Here is a 17,336-nt window from a genome sequence, read left to right as displayed (position 1 = left end):
TGAACCATGCGCCTGGCGCACGGACCCTTTTTTCCGCTGTTAAACTAGCAAAAGGGGATTCGTACACACCCTAAACACACCTGCACCAGGCACTTCACGCAGTGCGCTTAGATCGTTAAAATAGGGCTGAAGTATTCATAATCTGTCAATTGAGGCTCTTCTTCTTTGAGGTTCCTATTTAACGAGTTATGTTCTCCTCTCTAGTCTTGAATCAGAGATGCTACAGTAGAAGCTGTCATAAGGAAGAAAAGCTGTGTTAAACATAGTGAGCTTGTCAACACAGTGCCAAGCAGCTAGGAAAAATCAAGGTTAGGCAGGAGACACAGGGCACTGCTGCTGTCTACTCCAGAATATCAACATAAACTAGCCTCACCTTCACTTCAATGATTTGTCCTTTGTTACATTTAGCATGCCCATTCGCAGGCCACAATTTAGTATCACATTATTCACCAGATGCAGCATAAATCAAATGCAGAACATTATAGTGTCTTCTTTTTTTTATGTGAGGATTAAAGAAGGTAATTTAGAACTAAGAAGGTCGTACCATCATTCATAATTATATGAAGCCTCAAGTCTACCCTATTAAATGTAAAAGCTATGGTCCATACAGAAAACAAAAAATTAAAAAATATATATTTTTCTTACTTACCTAGAATGGGATTTACCATTGCAGATAGTTTTGATTTTATTTGCCCATTTTTGGAGATATCTCTCTCTGATAGTTCTTCCTCCACACCAGTTCACAGAAGGTAAAGGGAATTTAATTTGTAGTGTTCACAGCATTGAGAGATTTAATGTATACAATTTAACAGAGGCAATGTGGATGAGACTTGGTGGCCTCCGTGCCTGCATTCGTTTCCAGCGGGATGTCAGGATCAGTGGTGTCCTTTTGCAGAGACTTGGCTGGATCCTGGAAGTGCCATTTAACTGGGTGACTCTTTTTCTGTGTGCCAATCTCATGGCCATATTCTGCTTTATGATGAATCATGGTTTAAGGTGCTGATGGGATTACATTTCACTGGATTTGTACCTCGTAAAATTTCATGTGACAAATACAAATTGATTGATTGATTGATTGATTGATTGATTGATTGATTGATTGATTTGTTGATGTCCTTGTTACTATTGCCCCAATAACAACTGTTGACAACACATTGATAATAATTGTGATTTTTCTCTGGACAAAGATATTGCTGAACAAATAAAATATAAAGTATTTTTATAGTTAACTATAGCGATATGAAAATATGCTTTTTGTGATTTTAATGACCTAATCCTTTAAGTAGTGTCTTGTAATGATTCCTACTACCCATTACTTGCGCACACATACACCTGAACAAAAAAGGCATTCATAACATTGTTCTTTGCATCCTTTCTAAGAGCATTTGACCCCGCCAGCTGAAGAAATACAATTGATGAAGGAGGGACAAAGATGCTTGATGATCTCTAGTGTCTCCTAAGGGAGGGTCACTTGTTTGTATAATGGATAACACCAATTATTATTGGGCTGTACAATGGATAAAAGGTCATTAAAACTTTATGAGTATTCATAATGGTGCCGGTTGAAAAGGCTGGACGTACAGGGGATCTCTTCCCTCTTGTGGCCCAAACCTTGGACATAAAAACTCTCTGATTTCAATATGACAATGCCAGCGGCAAAAGCATCACATCCCAGAGCTCCACTGAGCGCACATCCTCTACTCTATCAGCGTGCTACGTGCACCGGTTGGGCTCGAGGATCCAGATTTTGCTGGTTTTTAATTAAGTGGAAGGTCAACTCGCATCACTCTTGACTTCAGGGAGATGCTGCTGTCTGCATGGCAGAAGAGCTACACATAGTCATTAATTTTATGGAGAAGGGACTAAATTGACTGAAACTTAATTGATTAAAAGTTAGGGACTATAGGGAATGCGGGGCGAGAGGCACTAGCATTTAGTTGCTGTGACTGCGAGCTGGTATTCAGTCGCATCCATTATGGCTGCTAATGTTGTCAGACAGCATTTAACCTAAGGAAAGATGGTGATTTTCTTTTACAGATAGAAGTTGTTTTCAACGTTGATGTTGCTGTAGCTGTGGAAATCCATGTAACTGCAAACGATGATGCAAACTGCAAACTGGTTTGAACTGAAAGGTTTGCATGGTCATCTAAGGTTTATGGAAATTCCTGCACGGTCGCAGAAGATTTCCGTGTGTCGTGTGTACTTTGAGTCATTAAAACAGTCAACATCGTTCTGTAAAATTTCAAAAATTGCAGTGATACTTTTACATATTAATTCTGGTGTTCCTAATGCTTGTGCTATTTTAGGCACTTCTGTTACAAGGGAGCACCTCTCATCACAGAAAGTATTAATCACAATGCCCCTTAAAAAAAAAAAAAAAAAAGGTATTTTTACTTACATTCCCAATTAACTTTAATTATCCCAATTTTCCCTTTTGGGGCAACACCTTTTAAACCCCCCTATCTAACATTTATAATCGATACCAGACAGTGAATATATTTTTGTAACACACTGTTACATAGTTGTTAACAGATAAGGATTTTAACCCTTTCTTTACACATCAATAACTAAACAGTTATTGAATTATTGTTTTAAACAGTTTAACATATACATATATAATGTTGTATGTTTAAATTACTGTATTGTAAATACATTTATAGTGTTATGTATACCAACAGGTAATACATGCTTTAAAACACTATAATGTATATGTTACTCTTTTTATAAAACACTGTTTACATAAAAATATGTGTGCATAATAATTTAGTAAATGATAATTATACACTATAAAATTGCAATGAGCTGTAAGGATATCTTTAATTCAAATACATATCTTTTTATAAATACATTTTTACAATACAATAGTTGTGTTGTAATGTTATAAATATTTAGTATTTGTTTGTATGATGCTTATAAATGCTAAATAGTGTTACAATAAAGTGTCACCCATAGTAGATGTTGGCAGACACCCATATTACCATATTACCCATATAGACTTTATTCATTGACTGCTTATCAGCTATACCGAACAGGCTACAGTTTCCTTTGTTTCCCGCAGTTATCTATCATTAATGTGAGATGTCATAGTAAGGCCAGGAAGTCAATTAGAATGGATGTATTTCTGACTACTGCTGTCATTTCTCAGTCTCATGTTCACTACTGATAGTAGGCAACAGTTACCCGGCTCCTCAGTCTCAAACAGGAGAAATCTTCCCTCGGAAGCACTTCGTAAAAACAAACAGTCATGATGTGAAACCATGAGCTGCCCAAACCCCTGGGGACGGGTAGTGTGTCCGATCCACCCAATGTTCTCCCCCCCTCCAACTGTTTCTGTATCACCCCCCGATCTCCCAAGAAGCTGAGGTCACTAGTTGTAACCTTTTACCCTCTAAGGAGTAAAATCAAATACAGAGTATTATATTTGGAATACACGTGGAATATGAAACTGTAAAATTCCATGTGACAACAAACAGCCTGGTCTGCCTCTGACAGGGCTCTTCACTGGGTGTAAACAACACTCATAATACATCATTTATAATGCTCATTCAGGTTGTTAGAAACACAAAAGTGAGACTGCAACTCACCTGTTTTTGTTTTTTTTCAAAAGCTTGAAAATACAAGCGCACTTGTTCCATGTGGTCAAAAGAGGTGGTGGATTTGATTGAGTGTTGAAAGCTGTCAGGCCTTCTCTCCTCTCCGGTCACAAGTGTCTGTCAGCTCTGCTATAGTTCTGTCTAATAAACTAGCTCAGTCGACCAGTAGGGTTTCCTGCCTGAAGGCTCCTTTGCCGAATAACACAGTAACTTTGAAGAGTAAGAAAAAAGAGAATTCTCAGGCTACACGGCTTCTCTTTATGCTATCATCTCTCTATCAGATCCGTTTTGTGCTCAATTAGTGAATCTTACAAAGTGCCTTTCATTTAGCTCGCAGAGTGGCAAAAGTGACCTTATTTGCATTGCTGTTCTCTCCACAGAGGCAGCGACAAATGAGGCCTTGTTATTTTTAAAGGAGAGCATAATGAAGCTTTGTGGAGGCACGATCCAAGTCAGATAACCCACCAGGATTTCAATTTACCGTCAAAAAATTTGAAACCCACAAATACACGTCGCATCAGACTTTGTTCCCTCCAGAGGGTATTGATTCAATGGCTGCAGAATAATGCCTATTCATGTGTCCGTCTTTTGTTGTTATCTTTCTGTCTCAGGTGCAAGTGTAACCTGCATGCCAACAGCTGTGTGTTTGACAAGGGGAAGCTGGGCTGTGAGTGTGAACACAACACCACAGGGCCGGACTGCAGCCGCTGTAAGAGGCACTACCACGGAAGAGCCTGGAGTGTGGGCTCCTACCTCCCTATACCCAAAGGAACGGCAAATATATGTAAGTATATCAGTATTTATAATGTTCAGTAGATATAGTATCCATGCAGCTTTACTAGTATGACGGTGCTGGTAGTAACACACCATTTTGTGTCTGTTGGAGTGTGTCAGTACTGTATGTGTCTATGTTAAGCTTAGTCTCTGACTGAAATCAGAACTCACCAGAAACTCCAGTTCTTTCAGTCATTTCCCTCTAGTTTCTCTCCTTTTTCCTTTTGTCTCTTTACTGAAGCATTTTCATAAAGCTCCGGGATAAGTATAATCATTTTTGCTTTGTGCGTATAATCGTGTCTTTACATTGACTTTGTATGAAATAAAAAACAGTTCTGTGTAACAAAACATCTGCCGTGTCAAGTTATGGCAAGTGCCCACCAAAGGACTTAGCCCTGATTTTCTGCTCGTCAACAGTTTTCGGAGCTCCCCAAAAAAAATCCCCATATTGGAGGCACATCCCATTGGCTTGATGCTCACATGCATACATTTGAGTGTGAAGTGTGAACTGTTAAAAATGCGAGACCAGAGGCTCACTGGTGCCAAGCAGACACATTCCAGATATCAAGCAGGCCAAATATCTGGAGCTGTCGGGGACTCTGCGTGGAAGCTACAGCCAATGAGAGCGCAAGACACAGGCTAAAGAGACACAGGCTAAAGCGTGAATTATACTGTGAGAGTCCTGGCATCCGTTTGCCCAGGAGCTCGTTCATGCTTCCTGTTTCCGCTTTGTCGCGCCGCTGAAAAAAAAAAGAGTGGTGTGCGACCCTGGCTGAAAATCCGGGCAACCGGATGCCAGGACTCTCAGAGTGACTGCAAGTCTCTTTTGTAAACTTACTGGGTTAAGATGAGTTCTTTTATGGCTAATGAAAGGCTTGATCCGACCAAATAGGTCATTGAATCAAATCGAAGCATTGACGGCAATGCTGCTGCCAGTTCTGCCGTTGTTTATCTTTTTCTTCTTCTTCTAGTCCGTAGAAAGATAAAGTCGGTAGCCTTTCCTCATTAGCGCCACCTCTGTTCAGGAGAAGACTGCAACTAGTGTCGCGACCACCAGCACGGGTATAAATAGTTACGGCGGTTCCATGACGTCACATTTGCGCGCGCCAGCTGGGCTGCGGCCAGTATAAATCACGCTTAAGGGGAAACCATGGGGAGGGGTCGCCTGTACTTTACGTACGTGTACATGTGCATGTGCCAACTCCAACATCCCCTAAAAGCACTCTGTCTGATCTTTCTTTTTCTTTTTTGTTTTATCGCTGCAAATCAGCCACCAACAACTCAGAGTGCTTGTTTCTGGTGGACATTTTTCAAAACAAATTCTGTCTCGCAAATGGTATTACGCCATGTCCCGTGTCACTTCTTGCGTGTGTTTACATGAGTTTGGGGACTACATTCTGGGATTCCTCCTGGTGAAAGAGCTAGTAGTGTGTGAGCCCCTGTCGCCGGTCAGTCAGGTAGTGTGAAAACAAGACAGCAAGTTGTGTTGTGTAAATAGTACAGCCACTTTCACACCTAGGATCCTTGAACAGACACAGGGTTCACGATTGCCCCCCCACACCCCCACCCCTTATAGGAACACCTGTTATAACCTGATATATGTTCCATAGGTAGGTCACATGATGATAGCCAAGCCATCTCTGTGACAAGTGAGCAAAGTCCATCTGCTCATGAAGACAATAAGATACAGTTGAAAGCTCCTCAAAAGGCTTGTAAGCGGACGTTGACCTAAGATTATTTTGTCAGACAGGTAGTTTTAGCTTTCTAAACATAACCTATACTTGAACCATAGTGGTGGCCAATCAGAAAACCCTCATAAGAGTCATTTTTAGAACAGTTATATTGGTGAGCTATTTTGTTATTTAGATATGAGCACTTGTTGAGCATGTTGGGTTTGTTTTATTGGGACTTAATAATTGCTAAGTCATGATGTGTTTATTTATTCATTATTAAGTAAACATAACTTCCTTCCAATACTTTAACAATGAATTTAGTAGTGTGAACTAATGCTGGATATTTTTCCTGCCTGTTCACGTGGTATCTCTGAGGCAGAAGGTGCTCTTTTGCATTATCCCCATTATAATCTTGGACGGGAGTTGAGTCACATTCATCAAATCCCATGCCTGAGGCAGGGGGCTCATTGCCTCAATAAATCTAATACAGCCACTCAGGGACGTGAGGTGGACGGCCTGGCGAGGCCAGATGGTGGAGGATCTAGCCCTCTGGTCCTCCATTCACACTGATTCAGCCTTACAGTCAGAAACTGGCATGGCAGCAGTCTGCTGGGATTGACAGCAGGTTTTTCAGATGCTTAGTTTGATTGTCTGACTTGATTTCTCAGACATTGTGCTCTGATTAGATTTGTACAGATATGTGTTATTGCTATTGATCCACTGATTTGGTGTGAGTACATTTGTGCAGTAACAGTGCTTTTGATTGCTCTTCTTTGGACTATTTGTTGATGATGAATTGAAGGATTACATTTGTATATGTCTTATATGTGTTATGAGTCTCTGTTGCATGCACACGCAACACATTTGATTGAGGAGTGAGTGGGAGTTTGTTTTTTGGAGCGTCTGTGGACTCTAAGGAGATATTGCTGGATTTACCCCTGTACCTCTTCTGTGTTATGAGTCTCCCTGCAATGTGATGCTCACTATCGGATTGACAGGCCGTTATTAAAAAATCCAACACTTGGCCGCATCTGCACTGAACTAATGAAACCAAGTTCTAGCTATATCAAAAGCAATATTAGCACTTGTTTGGCAGTGGCATAACATGCAATAATGTTGCACATGGAAGTGACGTAAACATATTGGTCCCCAGGTGTTGAATGAACACACTTTTGTCTTGAATTATTCTTATTTCTCTCATAAGTAAAGCCCAGGTCTTGTAACACGCCTTAATACATTATGTGAAGCTCATATTTCCTATGAGGATATTAAACATACAGACCTTGTATCAAGACAAATATGCTGAACGTACAAAATGTAATTATGGTTTAATAGCTTTCATCTGTCATCAAGTCTTCCTATTTAATCATAGAAGTCATTTATCTCGCAGGTAGGAACAGGGCGAGGTCTATTACATATTCAAATCCCTGCACATGCAGATATATGAACATACATGACCCTTCATCTAATAAATTAAAGCCTGAAATGGAGCCCTGCGTTGCTATAGGCCATAGCTGTCAGCAGCAGAGAGGGAGTGAGAGTGATTCAAATCCAAGACTTCCCTAAAATAAGGAGAAAAGTAAGTTGTTAGTTGCCTGCAGAGCAGAAGAGGAATTACTTTGGGAATTATGTTGACAGTCCATTTTGCAGGGAGCGTCAACTCATCTTGTGTTCCAAAGCAGGTTCACAGGTTAAGAGGGGTTGGGGCTGAGAGTTTGATCAGACTGTAGAATGTGCTTTGGCTTCAAAGGGCAATATTGCTTGCCCTCCATTTCTCACACAGAACAACTACTAGTTAGGAGTTGTGGCTTGTTGCTTTCTGGCAAATTGAAGCATAAAATCTGTACTTTCCCTGCTGCTGCAATGTTGTGCACTTCCCAACACTTGTTGTGACAGCTCCAAACTGGTAATGAAGTGAGGAAAGGGGTGCAAACAAATATGAAAACCCCACTGAAACATAATCACAGAAGGATAAATTGCTAAAGCATGAAAAAATCAGAAATTGCAATACACAATTGTGGGGTAGAATTTGCTGATTACATTAATGTGACACAAAGATGGTGAATCCACAGCCAGATACTGATAACACATATTTCAGACAAAGGCTGCAACAGGGTTGCCAAAGTCAGCTCCAGCTCACAGACAAGCCCTGTTTTACTCTCTGTTTGAGTTTTAGTCTTAGTCTTAGTCTTTGTCTTTGTCTTTACAATCAATCATAGGTATGTTTGAAAGCATTTTTCTTATTCTTTGGTTTCTTTGATTGGCAAGCATCTTGACAAACTGAGAAGATTACAAAATAACTATGAATTATTTGCAGATGCTGTTTGACTGGTTTGATTCAGATATTTGTTGATTCAAAGATGATAGGAAAAAAACTACCTTTTAAGGCAAATAAGAAAAGCAGACTGTCGACAACATGTTATTTGAAACATAAATTAAAACGCTAATGAAAATACTTTATCAGTTTTTTGGTTTTTTTAAGTTTTGATTCTGTTGACATTTTGTCATTGGCAGACCTGTTATTATCATCAGAAGTAGGCGGGTGTTGGCCTATGCAGTGGCTAGGTTCTCTGCAGAGCCATGGCCACTGTTAATCAGAGACTGTCTTTCCTTGAAAAACGCCCCCATCTTTTGTACAAGTAGCAAGTACTACCCATGTTTACCTTTATTGTGGCGGCGCCCTCTAGTAGCCATAGTAATTATGACGGGAACAAAGCAGAAAGTAAGGTGACGAAGTATAAGAAAACTCTGTTTGAGACTGTCGTGTTTGAGAATGTACTGATTTTAACCCAAACCACAATCTCTTTCTAAACCTAACCATAGTACCTTTTGTGACTAAACCTAACCAAACTGTGACCGCTTCACAACGTTAAAAACGTGTTTAAAACCCAGACTGTTGGTATGAGGACGGAAAACGCTCCTATGTGGTTGTATGGTTTGAAGGACTTGTTGGTAAAATGACATGAGTCCATGCTTTTATGAAAACATTGTGTCTTTGCTCTTTCCACAGGTATCCCCAGTAATCATGGACCAGTGCGTAAGTTGATCAACCTTTTTAAATTGGCATGCTGACTAATTGATTTCTCCCTGTGTTGGCTAACTCTTGTCTGACACTGCCTTTGAAACAAGTACAATTTTCTCATCCCATTGAAAAAATGTCTATCTTTTTGTAAGGACTACGTTTTATTACAAATCATATATATACTTCACATTCCTGCTAACAGTTTTGAAAACCATGCTGTCCTGTTTCATATTTTGGAAATGTTGTTTTTCTGCCTTTCTTGGAAATAATTGGAAACCAATGGCTTATTTTGATATTGCACAGAAATTAATGTAATGCACCAATTAAAAACAATGGAATTTATTTTATGAACAATTTATAGTTCATAAAATATTGTAGGAGTCCTGCATGTTTGAGCCATTGCATCAGCAGCCACTATTGAGAATCAGTATCTCCCTTCCACACTTATCTCCCTTTTCCCAAAGCCAAAGAAAAGAAAAACATATTTTATGAAGACATGGCTTCCATCATGCATCCTTAAGCATGTTGATGCCTGAAGGTGACTCCTCATACTGGATAACAAAAGCAGCTACCATATGTACATGTCTCTGCCTATGTCTTGTGGAAGATTCACTCATTTAAGCTGCATGCACATTATTCTACATCAGTCCATTTACAGCTCCAAAACACTAATAATTCTGAGGCATATCAGCCCAGATAACTCACAGATTATTGTAAACGTTAATAAAAAATAAGAACCTGTGCATGCTGTCCCTGTGCTTTAACTACATAACTAATAGTTATACGACAACTCAGTGTAATATATAACCTTTCCCATTTTTACACAGATCGAGCAAATGCTTCATCTCTTGGTGTTGCAAATCGTAACCAAGGTAGGCTTATAGGCTTTGCAACTTCAGCATGACATTAACGATCCATAGAAAGAACTGACAAAAAAGTGTAATGTAGAATATGCAAATAGAGGTATGCAGTAGGTTGTTTTCCTAAAGCCCAGATGCTTTCGTCCTGCATGCACAAAAAAACACGCTAGTCCTTACAAGACAGACCCTTTGTGAGAACACTGTAGAAATGGAGCACATGCCTCATGATCACAGAGTCCACAGCCTCCTAACCCATTTGATCCATGATTTGATCATGACCTCTTTTTAATTACCCAGAATGCTCTCTGGGGGTGCACTCTTTAGGCCCATGTTGACAAGGAAAAAAGGAAAGAGGAGAAGGAGAGAGAAGGAAAGAAGAGGCTCCAGGGGGGGGTTATGTAGATTGATCTCCAGATAATCCTCAGGCCCAGATATCCTGTGTAGTGAGTGTTAAGTTGCATCTGCACCACTGCTCTCACAGCCAGAAGAGGAAAAAAATTAAAAGAGGACTTTCAGGATTTCCACGATCAAGAGAGGGTTTTTCCTTCTCTTCTTTAGACTCACAAGCTGGGAACAAGATGCTTGCTGTGGTCAGAGGTGAAAAGAAACCAGTAGTACTGGAGTGGATTACAAACAACTCAATTCCATATAAAACAGTTCACACTTCAATCTAACCTATAAACTATGTCATTAAAGAAAACTCTCAAATTCAATGTACTTAAATCTCAACCTGAACATGGTTTGATTGGAAATGTTTTTGCTGGGAAGGTCAAAATGAAAAACACTTTTTCTTGTTATATCTTGTTAGAACCAATGATTTTGTAACAATTAAAAAAAAGAGGTAATCGTTACATATGTTGCCTCTTGCGTAAACATGCAACATTCACAGTGAACCAGTGTGGACTTCAATAATGGATATTTTTAAATTATCTTAAAAAGTACCAATATTTTAAAGAAATAGTTATACATTTTGGGAATTATGTTTATTTGCTTTCTTGCCTATAGCATAGCTTAGCATACAGACTGGAAGCCGTGGGAAACATATGCCTAATAGCACCTCTTAAGCTAACTAAAAAAACACCCTGTATCTTGTTACATGCTGTAACTATTTCTTGACGTGTTGTGTACAGACAAAACAAACAAGATTCATCGTATACATTAGTGAGCTTTGTTGATGCTGGTGCATATTTTTCAACAAAGCCAAATTAGCCTGCTTTAAGTCTCTGCTAAGCTAAACTAGCAGACTGCTGGCTCGAGCTTCAGATTTAGCATACACGAGTGTGGTAACAATCTTTTTATCTAACTCGCAGCAAGAAAGAGAATATTTCCCTTTTTTTAACTGCTCCTTAAAGCGTAACTCTCGCCAAAATGCAACCTAGGGTCTTTTTGTGAATGTAACCGAGTCAAACTTTCGTTTAAAAGCATATTTAGGACAGAAGCGCCACTTTTAAGATGTACCGTATTTCCGTTTTTTGGTCAAATGGCCTTTTGAATGGGAGTGCTAGGGGCACTTTTATGCTAGCCTCAAAATAGCTATTTTTAAAACACTAGGAAGGCTCGACACAACATGAAACTTTGCTCGAAGTATCACCAGGGGCTCTACACCTGAACAAAAGCATTGAGAACATTGTTTGTGTACCCAGAGTTTACTAAAAAGAAAGGTTTTGAACAACTCACGTAGCTCTTGTTGTTTCCGGCCGCTACCACCTCGGCAGTCAAAACAAGTCGATATCAAAACAAGTAGCCACAGATTTAGTATATCCCTTGTGCACCGGTGTCGTTGAGGTGTAGAGCCCCCCCGTGATACTTCGAGCAAAGTTTCATGTTGTGTCGAGCCTCCTTAGTGTTTTAAAAATAGCTATTTTGAGGCTAGCATAAAAGTGCCCCTATTACTCCCATTCAAAAGGCCATTTGACAGAAAAATTTAAATACGGTACATCTTAAAAGTGGCGTCCTAAATATGCTTTTAAACGAAAGTTTGACTCGGGTACATTCACAAAAAGACCCTAGGTTGCATTTTGGCGAGAGTTACGCTTTAAATGTAACTTTCTAATCCTCCAATTCTAACTTGACACACATTTATTAACACAGGACTTTTATTTGAATGAAAGGAAAATCAGGCACTTTCTCGTTTCAGATGCAGTATTGTATCCCTGCCACTGTCAAGTGTTACTTTGCAGCTGACACCTTACATTGAACTTCAGAGCCTTGAGTCATGACTCATGACAAAGCCTTCATGTTAATATAATAACAGGAGGCATGGTGACATGGTGTGAGCTTACCCTGACACTGTGGCAATAGATATTGATCTAATGTAATTGAAGCAACACTATTCTGTCTCAAAGCATATAATTAGCAGATCCTGTATCTGAAAACTGTCTCCAGTTATAGTTAATTGCACTGGTGAATCTATAGTTCTAAAGGCTTTTTAAATATTAAATGAATCACTATGAATAGCTATAGTATAAATAACTACTATATCATTTCCCTGGCTGTAATTAAATGGAGGTGCTGCTGTCTCTGTGGGGTCTTTCTTGTTAAAAAGAAAAAAGAGGGAACTTTAATACTATGACTCAGTTTGAGACTGTGCTTCCCTGAAAAAAACATCACCATAAGTTGTTTGTTCAAGCAGCAATTCAACTCATATTTATGTTTATAGCAGCGGTGCCCTCTAGTGGCCGTAGTAATAATAATAATAATAATAATAATAATAATAATAATAATAATAATAATAATAAATTGAATTTATATAGCGCTTTTCACAAACTCAAAGTTGCTTTACAGGGTATAGATAATAAAGACAAACAAACAAAACAAAACAAAACAAGATTCAGGCACAGATGAAAAGGGGAGGGGCGTGGGGCTAGGGATAGGCAGAGGTGAAGAGATGGGTCTTGAGGTGAGACTGGAAGATGGTGAGCGACTCAGAGGTGCGGATCTCTTGGGATAGGGAGTTCCAGAGCCTGGGAGCTGCCCTGGAGAATGCTCTGTCCCCAAAACTGCGGAGGTTGGACTTTTGGATGCAGAGGAGACCAGCTGAGGTGGACCGTGAGGGTTGGTACGGGGAGAGGAGGTCAGTGAGGTATGAGGGGGCCAGATGGTGGAGAGCTTTGTAGGTGAGGACCAGGATTTTGTAGGTGATCCGGTGACTATGACAGCAACAAAGCAGGAAGTAAGGTAGTATATCCTTGACGTTCCACTTCGGGAATTGTTCCGGTGCCACAGAAAATTCCGCCGGATGCATGTATTTTCGCCGATGTCCGTTTCCTTCCACTTTCTTTGTGTTGGAATTTTAAACTCTGGTTGATTTATGAGGACTATGGTTAATTGCTCCTCAGATCTCTGCAGGGTAAATTGAGACAGCTAGCTAGACTATCTGTCCAATCTGAGTTTTCTCTCGCACAACTCTTTTGCAGCGGCTATGTGTGGAGCTTAGCCTCACCCATGACGATTGTGATTGGTTTAAAGAAATGCCAATAAACTAGAGCACATTTTTCTCCCATCCCGGAGATTTTGAGACCGGGGTTTGTGTCCCATTTGAAAAAAAAAATGTAAACGGCGGTCACATGCTTAACAGGAAGTGAAGTAAGGTAACAAATGTACAGATATGAACCCAAACCACAACCTTTTTCTAAACTTAACTATGTAGTTTTTGTTTCTCAACCTAACAAAACTGCAACCGTTTCACAACATAAATGACGTGTTTAAAAACTTAAGCATCATGTTCTTTGGTTAGATATTAGGGCGGAAAACGCCCCTGTGGGTTGTATTTCCTGTCACCTCTAGGGGCTCTCTAATTAATATAACGCTCCTGTGGTTCATATTAGAGGGTAGGAATAAATTGGGGTTGGGTTTGGAGGACTCATTGCTCAGTTTGAGGCTCTGCATGACCAACAAAACTCAGTAATGTGCAATATCAGACCTTTTGATATTGACGCATTTAAAAAGGTTAGCTATTCAATAGAACTTATTTCAACCACATACGATATATCTTTCACAAAAAACAGTTTCTCAGAAACTTCAGTCGCAGAGTATCTGAGGACATCAAGAGTTCACTGAGATAAGAGGATTAGAGAACTGCCTGAGTATGTTTAGGACATAAACAGACTGCCAGATCCTCTGAAAAAAGTCACAATAGAAGGAACAATATATTCAGTATCACAGTAGATTAACTGTGTCCTAATTGACAAAACAATCCAATCAGCAGTGTGTTACAGAATGTGTTACAGTACGACAAGACAAAATCACATTTAGAAACACACCTTTCAATTGCATCATGCCTCCAGTCACACGTAATAATATGAAATTGTATTCAGCTCTTTGTCCTTCCTATCTATCACCCCCACATTAATCGCTTAATGATCATGCACAAATTGAAGAAGCTGATGTGATTAGACTTTGTACTGGAATTGTACCCTGCACGATTTCATAACAATGACAAATAATAAAAAAATATTTCATGAGATAATAACATTTTATATTTCATATCTCAATTTAAATGTTTAAATTTAATTATTTAGAATTAGTTATATTGAAGATTACTATGCACGTGTAAATGCACATTGTTGAGCAAAGTCCAAAATATAGCCTAAAATCTCAAATTTGTCTCACGTGTTGTTTCAACACACACAAACTGTTACTGACATGTTCATCTCTATAATAGATAGTAACTGAAAATACCAACTTTTTATTATTTCACACATACCCTTTTTTTAAACAACACAGAATAATTGACTTATTTTTCTCTATATTTTGTCATGACAGAAGGGCCCTGTTGCTCCACAAAGATACCGCAGGCTTAAGGCTTGGCATCAGCAAACTAATTGGGCTACAGATGCTTTTAGAAAGACAATGGTCCTAAGGGTCTGCTGAAAGACACAGAGATTATCCTTCGGCCACAGGAAACAAAGTTAATGTATAGACTAGACAATGGAGATTCAGCTGATCCCATGGTAATTTTAACCAAAACACACAGAGCAGGTGTTTTCCATTAGCTGTAAAATTAGCTGCTTTGGCATTACTGATTAGGGTGTAGCCGAAGGCCATTAATGCTTGAACCCACTGAGGACAGGACAGCAGCAATCCGTAATTCTTTTCATGCATGTAAAGTTCAAGACACAAAGTTCAAGACACAAGTAAGCAAAGTTCAAGACACTTTTACACCAGTAAGGTGTTCATTGGGTATGAGTGGAATGACTAGAAGTCTTGGTACTGTCAGACTTGGAGAAAGACTGTCAGAGCCTTAGACATATTTCAGCTGGGCTTAAGCTCATTTTGCATGCAGTGTTGTGGGGCAGGTTTAGGTTAGGGTTAGGCTTGATTATAAATATTACAATTAAAGTAGGATCAAACCTGCAATAACTGAATATTGCCACCTAGGATCAGTGGAAACAAGCTGTTAACACAATGCTGACATATTATCACACTTTAAGTTGATATTGCAAACTGGTAATTAAACAGTTGTTTACTGTATTTACAAATCCAGCAGACACAAATCAAGGTTGGCATTTATTTGGTGTTCAATACTAACTCTTCTCAACTTCTGAGGGAAGTTTCTGGCTCTTTAGCTGCTAAATGCTCCACTGTTGTTCACCAGTAAGTTGCTTACTGTCTGTCTACCTGCTGGCCAGTTAGTGTACGATGCTTTTTGAGTGCTTTTTGCTAAAAACAGTTGAAACAGCCTAAAAAAAAAGCCTGCTGCTGCCAAAAACGCTATGAGAGCGGTGAAAGTGAACCAAAACAGTAAAGTTGCAGGCCAGAAAACCAAAACAATAAGCTGCAAAGTCACAAAATTTACATAGTAAGGGTACTATAGAGTTCATTTTACATATAAAATATAAAACAGCAGTGGTGTCTGTGTGAGGGGGATGGGAATTCTATTAAGTTTAATGCAATACCTATGCCATTCTAATCAGTTTTGGCAGAAGCAATGGCTATTTGTTTAGTTTATTCGGATGCATGAGCCACATTACTGAAAAACAAAAATGCAATTTCTATTTATGCAGGGAGAGATATCCAATTACACTGAAATCACTCGGCAAATATTACTTCTTCCAAGATTTCACTTCTGCCAGCAGAGAGGCTTCCTGGGATAATTGATTCTTGGGTTTTTTGTCTATAATTGTGAATATTAGCTTTTGTAATCCTAATCAATCTATATCAAAACAAAGAAATGTTTGGTGGCCACTAGAACAATGCAGTCCTGGATGTTACATTATTTTCCTCTTACCGGTTTGTACTGTTTGTTGTAAGGTTAACCGCAGGCAGAGAAGAAAATAACAGCAATTGCTGAATCACTAGAAATGCTTATTTGCATATCAAAGATAGTGGTGGTGCAGGTGGAGCCAGGTATCCATCCCATGTCTTCTCCTCTTTCTGTTGAGTATCATTGTGCCAGAGGGAAGCAAAATTGAATTCTCCTGTCCTGCTCAGGGGGGCTGTTTCACAATACTCTGGCATCCTTTGATTCACTAATCATTAATTTCACCTCATCACTGCCATGGTTTCTTTGGTCTTTTGTTTTGCCAGGATTATTTGCTCTAAAGTCCCTTTGGTGCTCCTAAAAATATCCATAAATCCATAAAACGTCTTTCTGTGTTCTTTTGTCATAAACAGTAACTCATGAAAAGGGTTTTCACAGGCTATGGGCTGCAAGCAGTATGTGCCCTGGTTATCCGTCTCCTCTTTCTCCACCACACTTCTCCACAAAAGTCCTTGGCTTCACCCTCCCTAATGTGTCAGCTGTGCTCTAAGGACACAGAGCGATGCAGACAGGACAAGAAGAGGCAGCTTGTGCCCTGTGAACTTGCCTGTTGATGTTCTCTGCCGCCCTATCACTGAGTGCTCTATTAATCACCCCTTCCTGTCTCCCCTGCCCTTTTTGCTTTGTCTCTGCAGCTCGGGTGTGTGACAACGCGATGCTGCGCTGTCAGAACGGTGGCACTTGCCACCACCATCAGCGGTGCCATTGTTCCCCTGGCTTCACCGGCGTCCTGTGCGAGAGAGCTCGCTGCCAGGGCCCCGAGGAGTGTGATGACCAATTGTCTGGACGGGCCTCCTTCCATCATCCCCCCATCATCCAGCTCACTTTTACCCTTGTAGTACTCCTGCTATTGATAGTTTCCCTTTGCTGAGAGACCTGAACAACCTCCCATTCTCAAACAAAACCCTAAGTACACATGTTGAGACTGAACTCTCAACCTTAAGGAAATCAAGGACAAAGGCTGTGACAATGTGCTCAGCATACAATATAAGCAACTCTTTTGTATATCGAAGGCCACAGTGGTGAGTGACAGTGTTGTTGCAAGGTTGTGTACTGATCTTATACTGAATGCTAGATGGATTTGTGAAAGGCTTGTTGGAGTCACTACTGTCTTATAAGGTCACAGAGGAAGCGGTTGGAGCCCTCTCTTTG

General features: G+C 39.8%; 1 protein-coding gene across 1 annotated transcript in view; it reads left to right on the top strand.

Moving 5' to 3' along the window:
* Positions 1-17,066, top strand: part of LOC144526432 (netrin-G1-like) — a 64,326-nt gene extending 47,260 nt beyond the window's left edge. The window contains exons 3-6 of the mRNA XM_078263910.1: positions 4,205-4,377; positions 9,051-9,077; positions 9,890-9,934; positions 16,820-17,066. Coding sequence (XP_078120036.1) covers positions 4,205-4,377; positions 9,051-9,077; positions 9,890-9,934; positions 16,820-17,055 — 481 coding nt within the window. The 3' untranslated portion in view covers positions 17,056-17,066. The remainder of the gene's footprint in view (positions 1-4,204; positions 4,378-9,050; positions 9,078-9,889; positions 9,935-16,819) is intronic.
* The last annotated feature ends 270 nt before the right edge of the window (positions 17,067-17,336 follow it).

Source organism: Sander vitreus, chromosome 12, assembly GCF_031162955.1.
Source record: "Sander vitreus isolate 19-12246 chromosome 12, sanVit1, whole genome shotgun sequence".
Classification (NCBI taxonomy): domain Eukaryota; kingdom Metazoa; phylum Chordata; class Actinopteri; order Perciformes; family Percidae; genus Sander; species Sander vitreus.
The sequence above is the reverse complement of the archived record's forward strand: the minus strand, read 5'-3'. Positions and strand labels throughout refer to the sequence as shown.